Source organism: Ascaphus truei, chromosome 11 (genome assembly GCF_040206685.1).
Source record: "Ascaphus truei isolate aAscTru1 chromosome 11, aAscTru1.hap1, whole genome shotgun sequence".
Taxonomy (NCBI): domain Eukaryota; kingdom Metazoa; phylum Chordata; class Amphibia; order Anura; family Ascaphidae; genus Ascaphus; species Ascaphus truei.
Window position 1 is genome coordinate 41,934,317 of NC_134493.1, and position 15,083 is coordinate 41,949,399.

The 15,083-nt window shown below is 49.7% G+C and overlaps 1 protein-coding gene across 9 annotated transcripts in view; it reads left to right on the forward strand.

Annotated features, from left to right (window-relative positions):
- Positions 1–15,083, forward strand: part of MPRIP (myosin phosphatase Rho interacting protein) — a 123,214-nt gene that overhangs the window by 93,973 nt on the left and 14,158 nt on the right. For 7 of the 9 annotated variants that reach the window (XM_075565848.1, XM_075565849.1, XM_075565846.1 and 4 more), the window contains 2 exons: positions 4,324–7,992; positions 10,295–10,442. In XM_075565848.1, coding sequence (XP_075421963.1) covers positions 4,324–7,992; positions 10,295–10,442 — 3,817 coding nt within the window. The remainder of the gene's footprint in view (positions 1–4,323; positions 7,993–10,294; positions 10,443–15,083) is intronic. The other 2 variants (XM_075565854.1, XM_075565853.1) reach the window with 1 other exon arrangement.

Below are 15,083 nucleotides of genomic sequence, written 5' to 3' on the forward strand. Positions count from 1 at the left end.
GCAGTGGCACTCAGCCGGCTTCTCTCACACTGAGCTTAGGTCCGTGCAGTGGCACTCAGCCGGCTTCTCTCACACTGAGCTTAGGTCCGTGCAGTGGCACTCAGCCGGCTTCTCTCACACTGAGCTTAGGTCCGTGCAGTGGCACTCAGCCGGCTTCTCTCACACTGAGCTTAGGTCCGTGCAGTGGCACTCAGCCCTTCTCTCACACTGAGCTTTGGTCCGTGCAGTGGCACTCAGCCCTTCTCTCACACTGAGCTTTGGTCCGTGCAGTGGCACTCAGCCGGCTTCTCTCACACTGAGCTTTGGTCCGTGCAGTGGCACTCAGCCCTTCTCTCACACGTGAGCTTTGGTCCGTGCAGTGGCACTCAGCCCTTCTCTCACACGTGAGCTTTGGTCCGTGCAGTGGCACTCAGCCCTTCTCTCACACTGAGCTTTGGTCCGTGCAGTGGCACTCAGCCCTTCTCTCACACTGAGCTTTGGTCCGTGCAGTGGCACTCAGCCCTTCTCTCACACTGAGCTTTGGTCCGTGCAGTGGCACTCAGCCGGCTTCTCTCACACTGAGCTTTGGTCCGTGCAGTGGCACTCAGCCGGCTTCTCTCACACTGAGCTTAGGTCCGTGCAGTGGCACTCAGCCGGCTTCTCTCACACTGAGCTTTGGTCCGTGCAGTGGCACTCAGCCGGCTTCTCTCACACTGAGCTTTGGTCCGTGCAGTGGCACTCAGCCGGCTTCTCTCACACTGAGCTTTGGTCCGTGCAGTGGCACTCAGCCCTTCTCTCACACTGAGCTTAGGTCCGTGCAGTGGCACTCAGCCCTTCTCTCACACTGAGCTTAGGTCCGTGCAGTGGCACTCAGCCCTTCTCTCACACTGAGCTTTGGTCCGTGCAGTGGCACTCAGCCCTTCTCTCACACGTGAGCTTAGGTCCGTGCAGTGGCACTCAGCCGGCTTCTCTCACACTGAGCTTAGGTCCGTGCAGTGGCACTCAGCCCTTCTCTCACACTGAGCTTAGGTCCGTGCAGTGGCACTCAGCCGGCTTCTCTCACACTGAGCTTAGGTCCGTGCAGTGGCACTCAGCCGGCTTCTCTCACACGTGAGCTTTGGTCCGTGCAGTGGCACTCAGCCGGCTTCTCTCACACGTGAGCTTAGGTCCGTGCAGTGGCACTCAGCCCTTCTCTCACACTGAGCTTTGGTCCGTGCAGTGGCACTCAGCCGGCTTCTCTCACACTGAGCTTTGGTCCGTGCAGTGGCACTCAGCCGGCTTCTCTCACACGTGAGCTTAGGTCCGTGCAGTGGCACTCAGCCCTTCTCTCACACTGAGCTTTGGTCCGTGCAGTGGCACTCAGCCCTTCTCTCACACTGAGCTTTGGTCCGTGCAGTGGCACTCAGCCCTTCTCTCACACGTGAGCTTTGGTCCGTGCAGTGGCACTCAGCCGGCTTCTCTCACACGTGAGCTTTGGTCCGTGCAGTGGCACTCAGCCCTTCTCTCACACTGAGCTTTGGTCCGTGCAGTGGCACTCAGCCGGCTTCTCTCACACTGAGCTTTGGTCCGTGCAGTGGCACTCAGCCGGCTTCTCTCACACTGAGCTTTGGTCCGTGCAGTGGCACTCAGCCGGCTTCTCTCACACTGAGCTTTGGTCCGTGCAGTGGCACTCAGCCCTTCTCTCACACTGAGCTTAGGTCCGTGCAGTGGCACTCAGCCCTTCTCTCACACTGAGCTTAGGTCCGTGCAGTGGCACTCAGCCCTTCTCTCACACTGAGCTTTGGTCCGTGCAGTGGCACTCAGCCCTTCTCTCACACGTGAGCTTAGGTCCGTGCAGTGGCACTCAGCCGGCTTCTCTCACACTGAGCTTAGGTCCGTGCAGTGGCACTCAGCCCTTCTCTCACACTGAGCTTAGGTCCGTGCAGTGGCACTCAGCCCTTCTCTCACACTGAGCTTTGGTCCGTGCAGTGGCACTCAGCCGGCTTCTCTCACACTGAGCTTTGGTCCGTGCAGTGGCACTCAGCCGGCTTCTCTCACACGTGAGCTTAGGTCCGTGCAGTGGCACTCAGCCCTTCTCTCACACTGAGCTTAGGTCCGTGCAGTGGCACTCAGCCCTTCTCTCACACTGAGCTTTGGTCCGTGCAGTGGCACTCAGCCCTTCTCTCACACTGAGCTTAGGTCCGTGCAGTGGCACTCAGCCGGCTTCTCTCACACTGAGCTTTGGTCCGTGCAGTGGCACTCAGCCCTTCTCTCACACATGAGCTTTGGTCCGTGCAGTGGCACTCAGCCGGCTTCTCTCACACGTGAGCTTTGGTCCGTGCAGTGGCACTCAGCCCTTCTCTCACACTGAGCTTTGGTCCGTGCAGTGGCACTCAGCCGGCTTCTCACACTGAGCTTTGGTCCGTGCAGTGGCACTCAGCCGGCTTCTCTCACACTGAGCTTTGGTCCGTGCAGTGGCACTCAGCCCTTCTCTCACACGTGAGCTTTGGTCCGTGCAGTGGCACTCAGCCCTTCTCTCACACTGAGCTTTGGTCCGTGCAGTGGCACTCAGCCGGCTTCTCTCACACTGAGCTTTGGTCCGTGCAGTGGCACTCAGCCGGCTTCTCTCACACTGAGCTTTGGTCCGTGCAGTGGCACTCAGCCGGCTTCTCTCACACTGAGCTTTGGTCCGTGCAGTGGCACTCAGCCCTTCTCTCACACTGAGCTTTGGTCCGTGCAGTGGCACTCAGCCCTTCTCTCACACTGAGCTTTGGTCCGTGCAGTGGCACTCAGCCGGCTTCTCTCACACTGAGCTTTGGTCCGTGCAGTGGCACTCAGCCCTTCTCTCACACTGAGCTTTGGTCCGTGCAGTGGCACTCAGCCCTTCTCTCACACTGAGCTTTGGTCCGTGCAGTGGCACTCAGCCGGCTTCTCTCACACTGAGCTTTGGTCCGTGCAGTGGCACTCAGCCGGCTTCTCTCACACTGAGCTTTGGTCCGTGCAGTGGCACTCAGCCGGCTTCTCTCGGGGAGACACCGCAGCAGTGAGCGGCATTCATATTCCAGTAACACCATGCCTAGGAAAACAAAGAAATACGGCTATTATCTAACCCCCGGGTACCTTGTAATCTGACAGCAACACCTTTTATTACCAGGCCAGTCTCGTTACAGGCGCTGCAAGTTCTGTATTGTATTTGAACAGGGGGGGGGGCTGCACTGCAGTGGTTTGCACATCCCAGGCAATAACACATGAACCTGTAACTGGTTAAGTGCCACTGCTTCAATCAACTTCAGTGCAAGGTCCTCTCAAGCAATGTAACATTACTGTTCCTGCAAACGGCACAGATACCGTTATTGGTGTTACAGGAGCCCCGAGGGGACCTTTCACTGAAGCTCTTGTATTAATTCTGCCTCTTGCACTTCTTACTGAACAAGACTAAACTTATCGGCTTTTCACAACTAGAACATCATCTTGGCATTAACCCTGTGCGCCAATAATTAGGATGTCTGGGTCTCCTCACTAATCTACCTTGGCGGCTTGTATTGCATGTTGTGGTTTGTAGCATGGGATACAACTAATATTTTACCGAGTGTCACATCTGTGGGCATTTCCTACCAGCGTATAAGGTTCAGCAGATCAGGCAAAATTCTACAGCTCCTGGCTACGCTTCTCTCGTACCTTGCAACGTTTCTGTATGTCTGCATGAGTTTTATTTTCTTTGCATGCTCACAGCTCTAGAGACCTAAGATTCTCCCCTCCCACCACCCTGTTTTTTTTTTTATATATATATTTTTTTTATTATTATTTTGTCCAGGTTTGCTTTGAAAAAGATCAAATCTGATAAGAAAACCAAGCTATCAAAATTAAATCCCTGTTTTTGTTCATCTTTCTCCTCCCGCATGTTCTAGGATGAAATGTAATTTCCCTTCAGACTCATCACCCTGATGGCTAATCTGGCAAAAAATTGTTTTGTTTTGTAAAACAATATTGAACAATGTCATGTTTCCTTTGCTGTACACCCCCCCACCCTCCTTCCCTCACCCCGTGTTATCCTGCTGTCACTGTGTGGTGTCTACAGATCTCTGGATTCATTGTTTTCCCCTCCCATGTAGAATCGTTGTGTATTTTTTTTTTTGTTTTGTTTTTTCATGCTCCAAAAACCTCAGCCAATCAGAAATAGCCGTTAAAGTGAGCTTATAAAGTTGGGGGTACGTTAACCCCCCCCATCCCCCAAATCTGAACATTTAGGTAGCAGCCAAAAGAGGCAAGAAGCTTTTGCTATGGTTCAAGCTGACCAGAGGTGTGACACTCAGACATGGGAGCCGAGAGTGTTACTAATTTGAGTGTTTAATCAATTTCTTTAAGACCGAATTGGCAGATTCTTCATCGGATGCTTGGCAGAGGCTCCACAAAGTAAACGAGGACCTTCAAAGTGAGCTGGAAGCCCAGTGCAGACGTCAGGAGCTGCTCAACCATCAGATACAGTCCCTGAAACACAGCTACGGAGAAGCCAAGGACTCCGTCGGGCACCAGGATACAGAGGCCCAGAACCTGCAAGCGCGTCTCAGCAGTGCAGCCATGGAGCTTGCCATGAAGGAGCAGATGCTGGCAAGACTGAAAGGAGACTTGAAGATGGAGAATGAGAAGGCCAGGGAAATGCTGGAGGAATGGCAAAGCCGTGAGGAGGCTCTGAACTCACAGTTGAGGGCCAGTGAGCAAAAGCTGAAGGAAGCAGAGGCTTTGCTTTTGGAGAAGAAGCAGGAGCTGAGGGACCTGGAAATGAAGCAAACTCTGCAGAGAGATTATCAGAAGGAGATGCAGAGGCTGCAGGACAAGCTCACAGACCTGGGCGCACAGCTGGGTACCAGCGAACAAGCCAGAGTCCTGACCGAGGAGAGACTCCAGAGGAGCTATGAGGACCTGCTGGGGAGCTGCGAGAAGGAGAAGCAGCTGTTACTACATAACCTTAAAGAAGAGGAGGATCGGCTTGTGGAGTATGAAGACCGGCTGCAAGATAACGAGCAACTCATGGAGGTTCTGCAGAAAGAGAAGCTTAACGCAAACACTGAAATCGGCATTATAGTCCATCAACTGGAAGAGCAGCTGGCGGGAAGGGAATCCAGGATTCAGAAGCTCGGAGAATACATCGAGGAGCTGGAGGGAGAGAGGGATGCGATAAAATTGACATGCCAAGAAATGGCCAACCAGATTGCAGTGTCAGACACGGAAAACGCCAGCCTACAAGCCAGGCTGAAGATGCGAGAGGGGGAATGTTACAACCTGGGAAGCTCATTGGACAAAGTGTCAGAGGAACTTCTGAGGGTCCAGGAATCTCTGAAGGACAAGGAAGTGGAATTCAGGTGTGTCTTGGATACGCATGGGAAACTCGTGGAGAAGAAGGACCTGGATATAAATGAGGCACTAATTAAGATGGCGGCTCTTGGGAACAGTTTGGAGGAAACCGAGACAAAACTGAAAGTCAAAGAAGAGGCCTTGAGAAGAGTTTGCAGTTTTAATTCTGGGCCACAAGCAAAAGAAATGGACAATCTCTATGCTCAGCTGGAGTCTGCGGAAAATCGCATTATTGAGTTAGAACAGAGTTTGCAAGTTCAAAGTGGAAATCCAGTCCGTGAAGATCTGGGGAGGGACAGAGACCTGGAGAATAGCCAGAGGCAGCTCGGTCAATATTCATTCAATATGGAGGGTTTGAGCACTTGTATGGCTACTGCAGAGAGAGGACAGGACACAGGAGCCAAAAGACAAAGAATACGTTTTTCCAACATTCAGTGCCAGAAGTATGTGCATGGAGATGGGTCAGAGAAGACATGGACAAGTAGCACTTCCTCCGACACAAGCCAAGACCGGTCTCTGTCCGAAGAGAGCGCATCTTCTGACACTGCTCCTCAGTATCCCTCTTCTGGTGCTAGTGACGCAGACGGCTACCTTTCCGTAATACACTCCCTCGAAACTAAGCTCTATGTCACGGAGGAGAAGCTGAAAGACGTAACGAGGAAGTTGGAGGATGAGAAAAGTCGGAATCAAGAGATGCTGCTGGGTCTTCACGGTCAGTGGGCGAGGACAGAGTCCAGTTTGAGAGAGCAACTCCAGAGCAGCATTGGCCAGGTCAGCGCTTTAACTCAGCAGCTGGAAGAGGAGCAAAGGGAGAAGCTCGAGTTAATGACATGCCACCCTACAAGGGTACAGAAAGAGGCACTTTCCTGCTTAGAGGCGTGTAGGAAAATGGTCAAAGATCTGCTAAATCGTGATGACACTGCAGGGCTGCATTTGTCCACTCTGTCCAGCATGGAAGCTGCTTTATCCAACGCAATGCATTGTTTCCAGCCAACTCTGAAGTGTGATGGTTTCCCAGCTGCTATCCAGTGTGAGGGTGGGAATATTTCAGCGCTGCAGCCATGCGAAGACCCCCTCCAATTACTTTCCGAAAAAATAGCTCTTGAAGCAAGGTTGATAAACAATGTAGCAGAGTCGTTAAAGCGCGGAATCCCTGAGACTTCACAGGCTGTACAGGAAATTCGGCCTAATGCAGAGACCTTTTCCATGCAGTCCATGGATAATAGTGTGTCCCTTGTAGAGATTTTAGCTAAGAAGCTTATGCTAGAAAGAGAGTTTTGGAGCAGAGTTGAGGGACTTGGAACAGCTATTGTGAGAAATACAGGAGACCCAGCTGGTGAGTGTGAAATGAACCCTGCTTGTTCACCCCAAAGCCTTGTCTATATTCTGTCAGATAATACGCTAATCAAAGCAGAGCTCGTCTCTGTTGCTCAGAAGATGGAGTCTTATCATGAACAGATAAAAACCTTGGAAGTAGAACTTCAAACAACGAAAGCTGCTCTTGAGCAGAGATGCCTGTTGGAAGGAGTCACAAGTTCTTATGGATCTCCAAATTATGAACATGTTATGCATCAAATTCCCAAAGAGCTGGATCCTCCTTATTCTTTGAGCCAGTCCTGTAAACACCCAGTGAGACACAAGGAATCCCCCAGCAGTGGGGCTGCATCAATCCAAGAAGTACTCTGTCATCATTTGAAGAAAAAGGCAGAAGTTCTGAACGAAATCTCCTCTGCCTTAATATCCATGTCACCAGATGTCTCCCAGGGAAATGTTCAGCGTCTCCTGGAAGCCTCCCAGCAGCTCTCTGCTTGTGATAAAATGCTGAATCCCTGTAACTTTCCATCTCGGCTGGTACAAGATGCTGTTGTGCAGGCTCAGCTGTTCTATGTTACTTGTAAAACTAGGCTGGAATGTGAAAGAGATGCTGGGATGAGCCGGGTCGCTGTGTGTCAGGATCACGCAGAGACTCTGGCCAAGGTATACCAGGAGTACCAAGAGATGCTGCAGCAGAAGCAGAATGAGCTCTCGGACATGTTAGCAGTGTTGGAAAGAGAGAGGGAAACAGCTGAAGCTGTAGCTAGACAGGCTGAAGGTGCAGAGAGGAATCTCAGGGAAGCAGCGGAACAGCATAGAGAGAGAATGTCACAGTTAGAGGACAGCTACGAGGAGGACATACAGAACCTGATTGAAAAGTGGGCGGAGAGTGAGAACTTTTTAAAAGCAGCAGGAGTCGAGGTTGTGAATAAATTACAGGCTTTAGAGCAGGAGATGCAAAATGCAGAGAAGAGCCACATGGACGAGATGAGCAATTTAGAAGCAAAATTCCAGACCAAGGTTCACGAGCTCAGAGTCCTCCACAGAGAGGAAATTCAGACCATGGAGGATCGATACACACACAGCATCCAGCAGCTACAGGACACACTCGACAGCTACCAGCAAGAACACGCCCTCACTCCATCCTCCGGGATCGAACAGACCTCCAAGAGCTGGTCCGTCGGAGAGAGCAGAGGGGCTGGCAGTTCTGTGCCAAGCGAGACAGACTCTTTGAATGTTTTGCGAGGGCGGATTCGAGAGTTGGAAGCTCAGATCGATGTGATGAGAGAGGAGTTGGAGCATAAACACCTGGAGGGAAACCTATCTGCTCTGAGAGCGAAATATCAGACGGACTTTGAAAATTTAAAGGTCCTGACAGTATACCATATTGTGCTAAAATCCTGCAGTCCCGTAACTTCGATTCTGGCCCCAGAAGTCACGTTTAGGATTTTGTCTGTGACCATAAATATGGATTTATGCCATGCAAATTAACTGCCTCTCTTTGTGGCATCTCCCATAGGGTAAAGATGCCTCCTGTAATGTTTTTTATTTAGAACACAATGTAATTGCCCCATTATGTATTGGTACTGAGCATGTTTAAGGAGGTTATCTGTTCCAGCGTTATCCTGTGTCCCCTGTAATGTAGGGGTTTGCTTCTCCCCGCTTTACGTAACCACACCCTGGCGATGAAGCCCACTTAACCTTGGGGTGAAAGCAGCATCCCCACACACTCTTTGGTAAAATGTAAAGAAAGCATTATCGCGGAGGTACTGAGAAATGATCATCCAAGGAGAATACTAAAACATCAGTGCCTCCTAAATAATAAAAGGTTATTTCATATATGTATATAGGAGTATTATCAGAATTATTTTAAGTAGATGTTGAGAGGCCTCAGTAGAAAGCTAGTGATATAGGTAGCTCTGGATTAATGGCCGTTTCACCTAAAGGGAGAAGTTACCACTTTTTACCTAGTGTCCCATCTGTGTCCCAACAGTCAGCCAATCTCATATATTTCACACGATCACCCAACGCACGTAGCAGATCAGAGGATAATGAACCAGAGGTTTGGTTCAACTCTTTTAATGATGGAACAAATGAGATTATTTTGGAGATTTCTGAGCCATTGCAGAACCAGTAACTCTCAGCTGAGGGGGGGGAGGGGGGTAGAGAACAGTGTTCTTATTAAATCAGAGATGGCTAATTTGTATAATTACAGAAAGTAGCATCTCAAGAGACGTGAGTTCTTTACAAATGTTTGCTTAACCCAAGCCACTTCCCTTACGTACAATATGAGCGGAATCCTTTCCAATAACGTGCATTTTGCATCCTCACAAATTATCTTTTTTCTGCCCCAACTTGTTAATATCTTTCAAGGAGGAACAAGTCTCTATGTGGGTAAAATAATGTTTTATGTTTCTTTCCTATTTTTAAATATTTAACATTTCACATAAAGGCCGGAATATGTGATTACAGTAACAAATATCCCTCAGGATATACATCCCTCCTCCCTCCCCACGCCCCCACTGCTACTTCGGTTTCTGCCCCCCTTCTCTCTCTCGCTTCTGCCCCCCTTCTCTCTCTCTCGCTTCAGCCCCCCTTCTCTCTCTCGCTTTTGCCCCCCTTCTCTCTCTCTCTCGCTTCTGCCCCCCTTCTCTCTCTCTCTCGCTTCTGCCCCCCTTCTCTCTCTCGCTTCTGTCCCCCCTTCTCTCTCTCGCTTCTGTCCCCCCTTCTCTCTCTCGCTTCTGTCCCCCCTTCTCTCTCTCTCGCTTCTGCCCCCCTTCTCTCTCTCTCTCGCTTCTGCCCCCCTTCTCTCTCTCGCTTCTGCCCCCCTTCTCTCTCTCTCGCTTCTGCCCCCCTTCTCTCTCTCTCTCGCTTCTGCCCCCCCTTCTCTCTCTCTCTCGCTTCTGCCCCCCCTTCTCTCTCTCTCTCTCTCTCTCGCTTCTGCCCCCCCTTCTCTCTCTCTCTCTCTCTCGCTTCTGCCCCCCCTTCTCTCTCTCTCTCTCTCTCGCTTCTGCCCCCCTTCTCTCTCTCTCTCTCTCGCTTCTGCCCCCCCTTCTCTCGCTCTCTCTCTCTCGCTTCTGCCCCCCCTTCTCTCGCTCTCTCTCTCTCTTCTGCCCCCTTCTCTCTATCTCGCTTCTGCCCCCCTTCTCTCTCTCGCTCGCTTCTGCCCCTTCTCTAGCTCGCTCGCTTCTGCCCCCTCTCTCTCGCCCTCTCTCGCTACTGCCCCCTCTCTCGCTCCTGCCCCCCTCTCTCGCTCCTGCCCCCCCTCTCTCGCTCCTGCCCCCCCTCTCTCGCGCTCCTGCCCCCCCTCTCTCGCGCTCGCGCTTCTGCCCCCCCCTTTCTCTCTCTCACTTCTGCCCCCCTCTCTCTCTCGCTTCTGCCCCCCTTCTCTCTCTCGCTTCTGCCCCCCTTCTCTCTCTCTCTCTCTCTCTCTCTCTCTCTCTCTCGCTTGCTCGCTCGCTTCTGCCCCCTCTCTCTCTCTCTCTCTCTCTCTCTCTTTCTCTCTCTCTCTTTCACTCTCTCTGTCTCTCTCTGTCTCTCTCTGTCTCTCTCTCTTTCTCTCTCCTGCCCCACCCCCTTCCTCTCGTTTCTTCTCTCGATAGATGCACAGGGCTGCCTCGGGCTGAAAGTGGTAGTTGTATTCGTTAAAGAAAAGTTACTTTGTTCCCAGGCGACATGTGAGCGAGGGTTTGCAGCCATGGAGGACACACATCAGAAGAAGATCGAGGACCTGCAGCGGCAGCATCACCGGGAGCTGGAGAAGCTGCGAGATGAGAAGGAACGTCTGCTGGCCGAGGAAACCGCAGCAACCATCTCAGGTGCAGAAACACAGAGCGTAACTGATCAGGGAGGAGGTCACCTAGACGAGCAGTGTCTCAGAGCCGGAGAGCATCAGTGGGTTGTGGTCAGTGGCAGGTCTGTTGCCCTCTCCTCATGATCTTCCATGACAAATTCACACTTATTGTTGAAGAGCTGACATCCCATGAACCGAGCTCAAACTGTTATCCCTGAAGACCGCCTTGGGGTGTGTCTCTTTGTATATACACACACAAACACGTGTGTGTAGGCCGCCCCGAATGATCTTCCAGGTACTGCTGTTGCAAGCCTCTCTGCTCCACGTTGCTCCAACAAATGTTCTGAGTTCATCTTTCCATCCTATTTTTGGTCATTGTCTTTGTCTTTTGCCATCCCTTGCAATCCAGTAGCGTACTATCCCTGTCCATTGATGGTCATTTCTTCTTGCGATATGTGCGGTCCACTTCAATTTGAATATCTTCATCCTTGTGACGATTGTCACGGGAGACCAGAACTTTTAACACCGAAACCACCGGGATCACCATCACCAGACAAGACACGATAATGGAATAAACGAAAGTTTATTCTGGCAAACATACAAATTACACAATCGCAATGAAACACTCACCAACTGGGGCCTGCGGGGAAAGAATCTAGCCTCAACTAGGTGCAGGGGCCTGCTTCGGTAGGCTTGCCCTAACAGCTTCTTGTCCTGCTTCTCGGTGCTCTTCTTCCAATAGCACTTTTGAATAGCCCACCAGTCCTGATGTCACCGTCTCCGTCCAAACTCCAAGACTGTTCTGGTTCCCTAATCGGTTGCGCTCCTTACATAGCCCTCGGTTGCTATACTTAACATGGAGCAGGAGCCTCCGACCAATCAGAACACGGATCGTGACGGCGCAGCCAATCAGAGAATGTGGCCAGCTTAGGCACTCTGAATCGTCCCTAGGGAGGGAAGTGTTGGCAATCGGGCAATTTGAACTGGCCAATGGGAATCGTGCCTACGGGACTGAGACCCAGCAACGGTTCCCTTAGCCAGCCCCATACCCCATGCGGGGTAGGTGCCTCAGTGTGTAGGGGAAACAAAGGCTCTGTACCACCGAGAACCAGGTCCCCAGACCTGAATCACAGCCCTTCCCCACTCACCATTGTTCAGGTACCTAAGCCGCTCCCAGCCTTTGTCACAACCCGACATTCCTCTGCCTGCAGCCCAGCTAAGTGAATTACTGGGTCTGCATACAGAGAAATGCTAATAACATAAATTACATTACTGGCTTGCTGACAAACTGTACGGGGAACATGCTACATTCTAACATGGGGAATAAAAGTGCTCTTTATTCAAATACAATCCCCGTTTCCCAATTCATACAGTTTTCCCCCTTCCAGGTATCACACAGTGAGTAGCTCTTTTCTGGAAGGGGTTACACCAAACATTACATAAACCGGACAAAATGAGCCTCACAGAGGCGGCCATTACACACGGTACTGTGGTAGCTAGCCGGACTTCACCTTTATGTGGGGCTGGCTACCCCTACGTGACAATGTCACAGACTTTTCATCGGATTGAACCCCATTTATTCTTTTTCCTGTCTCCCGGTAATACTCCATACTACTTTGCGTTTGTCTGATGCTTTTGAATTGTCTTTGCATTTAGGGTAATTTATTTTTAGAGTTCACACATTTGTTGAGGATCACGTGGGTCTTGTCGAGATTCTGTGGACTTGCTTCAGCGAGTTCCCTTCGTTGCCGGAGGTCTTCTGGACTTGTGGCAAAAATAAGTCATTTGCACATCGTAGGGGACTCAAGTATTCACACGATTTTGATTCCCTTTTCTTCCCAATATACAGTAATGTCTTGCACAACTCTTCAAATGTTGCTGTGAAAAGCTTTTGTGACGCGGTGTCTCCCGGCCACACGCCCTTACTGATCCTGATCTTGCTTGTATCTTCTTGTAATCTAATGGTTGATGTGGCCTTCTCGTAAATGTTCCTTCTCAATGCACACTTCTTTGACTTTTTGTCTTTTTAATGCCTTTAAAACCGCTGCAGTGTAGACAGAATCAACTGCTTTTCTGTCATCTTAAAATGAGTGTTAGATCGTATTCATTACTTCGGGAAATCACTTGTGCAAGTTGGATGTGGTCCAGTGTGTTGTATCCACTGCAAAATCCCGCTTGTTCTCTAGACCAGCGGTGCGCAAACTGAGGGGCGCCCCCCCCAGGGCGGTATGTTTGAGGGGGGGCGCGGGCAGTTGTAGAGGCCCTGCACTCATCTCCGAGGCATTTACATTAAATGCCAGGGGACCGCACGAGGCCTCTGCATCCTGTACTTACCGGGATTCAGCTGACTTCTGCTCACGTCGCCATGACGACGCGCGTCAAATGACGCTGTGGGGGGTCACGTGACACTCTGCGTAATTTGATGCTGGGTGACTCGGGGGTGTGAGCGCACGGACCGAGACACAGGGGGGCGCAGCCAAAAAACTTTGCGCACCCCTGCTCTACACTGGCGAAGTCCAGTCTGTTGCAGCCGATTAGTGAGCACTGTATCTTTCTTCAAAATCGTGCAAGTAAGCGATCGGAAGTCGACGGATAGGTCTGTAGTTCTAGAGGTCTTGTCTCCTGTCTTGTGGATGATGACACTTAGAAGAGCTTTATCAAAGTGTCTTCAGAGTGAAACATGTGATTTACCATTTGTAATGAAATGGTTTTTTTAGTTCGCCCTCTTTCACTGGCTTATTTTTGCAGTGTGACGCTTTGGCATCCTGACGAATTTTTTTCCTGTTTACCATTTCCTGCTCAACGCACACCGGACCGATGCCCTGAAAGTAGGAATTTCATGAACAATGGAAATCATCTCAACATGAGAATGATCTCATTTATTCTGGATAGTCTTGATATTATTGGAGGTGTTTCTGTGTGCTGGGACATACTTGGCTCAAAAAAAGTCCTCTATCTAGAGTTGGGGCCTAGTCCAACACTATCCTCTACAAGACATATGCAGTTCTCATACTTACTTGCTAAAAGGGTCAGGTCTCAAAGATTATTATATCTACTATTGAAGGATACTCCATTATTGCTACCACCAGTTTTCTTCTTTGGCATAGTGTATCATATTCCCTAGCTCCCCAGTTCTCCCTATCCCAAGGAACCCCTATTCTTGTGGATGATGATAACTATGGTGTTACACCATTGCTCTGGGATTTTCCTGTTTATCAAGGATTTCCTGTACTTGCCCCAGCTTCTTTGTAGATTTAAGTTGTAATTCCATCTCCCCTCCCTGGAGCCTTCCCATTCTTCATGGGTTTGATTGCTTTGCCACTTCTGGGAGGACACATGGTACAGAATTGGCGATTCCTTCTAGTTCTTCCTGTGCTGGATTATAGCCTACACTACACTATGTTCTCTGTTTTCTCGTGTAGTTACTTGTGTAAACCCGCCACTCCTTTATGAGCAGTGCACACTCTTATTGTTGATCCATTGTCTTGTTTGAGTGCAATGATTTGCTTCTTCCCAATCGTAAGCCGCTGCTTCATCTTCCTTTTTTAATCTTTTGTTACATTTGATGGTCTTAATCACCATGTCACAGTTATGTTTTCTTTCATCTTCAGTTATATGTTTGCGGATCGTCTTGCACGGCTCTACATATTAAATTCTTGTTCTCTTATCTTGGGATAGTTTAATTTCTGATAGTTTCCTCAGTAACGGCTTTCTCTCATTTCATATTGTCTCGCGGTTTTTGTTAGCGATTCCTCCAGGTTTGTTTTTTCCCGCGCTTTCTACTACAATCTTCGTACGTTCTGCATAATGGTGTTAGTGTGCCTGTGCATCTCGAGCAAGCTGAAGCGATTTTTCAGCCGTCGTTGAAACGCTCTGCTGTTGCTGTTGGTCTATATCTTCGTTTTAAGCCTTTTTCTTCCTCGCATTCAGATGTAATCTGCAGCGAACCAAACTGTGATCATTCCTTTTGTCAAACCTGTGGAGTACTGTGCAGTCTGCGATCACGTGTTTCTTGTTAGCGAGGATACAGTCCATTTCATTCTTTATTCCATTGGCTCCGCTCCATGTCTGTTTTGTATTTGGATTCTTCTTTAAGAATGAATTTGTGGTGTAAACGTTTTTCTCACATTCTGCAAATTCTATCGGTGTCCCCACGTTCATTCCGGTTACCGTAACCATATTTACCGACCGATGCTTCGTCTTTCTGCCGGGCACCAATCTTTGCATTGAAATCTCCCGTGATGATATTGAGGTGACACTTTCCTTTAAGTCGGTTGATTTCATGGTAGAAGTCTTCCACTTCATTGTCTGCGTGACTTGATGTTGACGCCACACACTTGGATCATTTGAAGCCTGCATCTCTCTGTCAACCTTATAACAATTTTGAATGCTCGTTCCCATGAGCTTTCATACTCCAATATTCTGTGTGTCCATCCAGTGCCGTCTTAACGCATGGGCACGCTGGGCAGTTGTCCGGTGGCCCCACGAGCATAGGGGCCCCATGCTAATCTATGCACAGACCAGAATTTAACACTCATTTTCCGATCACCCGCCTCAACATTCAAATCTTTTTTTTTTTTAAATGTCAAAACACTGATTTTGTTGGAGGTACCAATAAATATAAGTTTATTTTATCGATAATTTACATTTTTACTCCTGTGAGTGG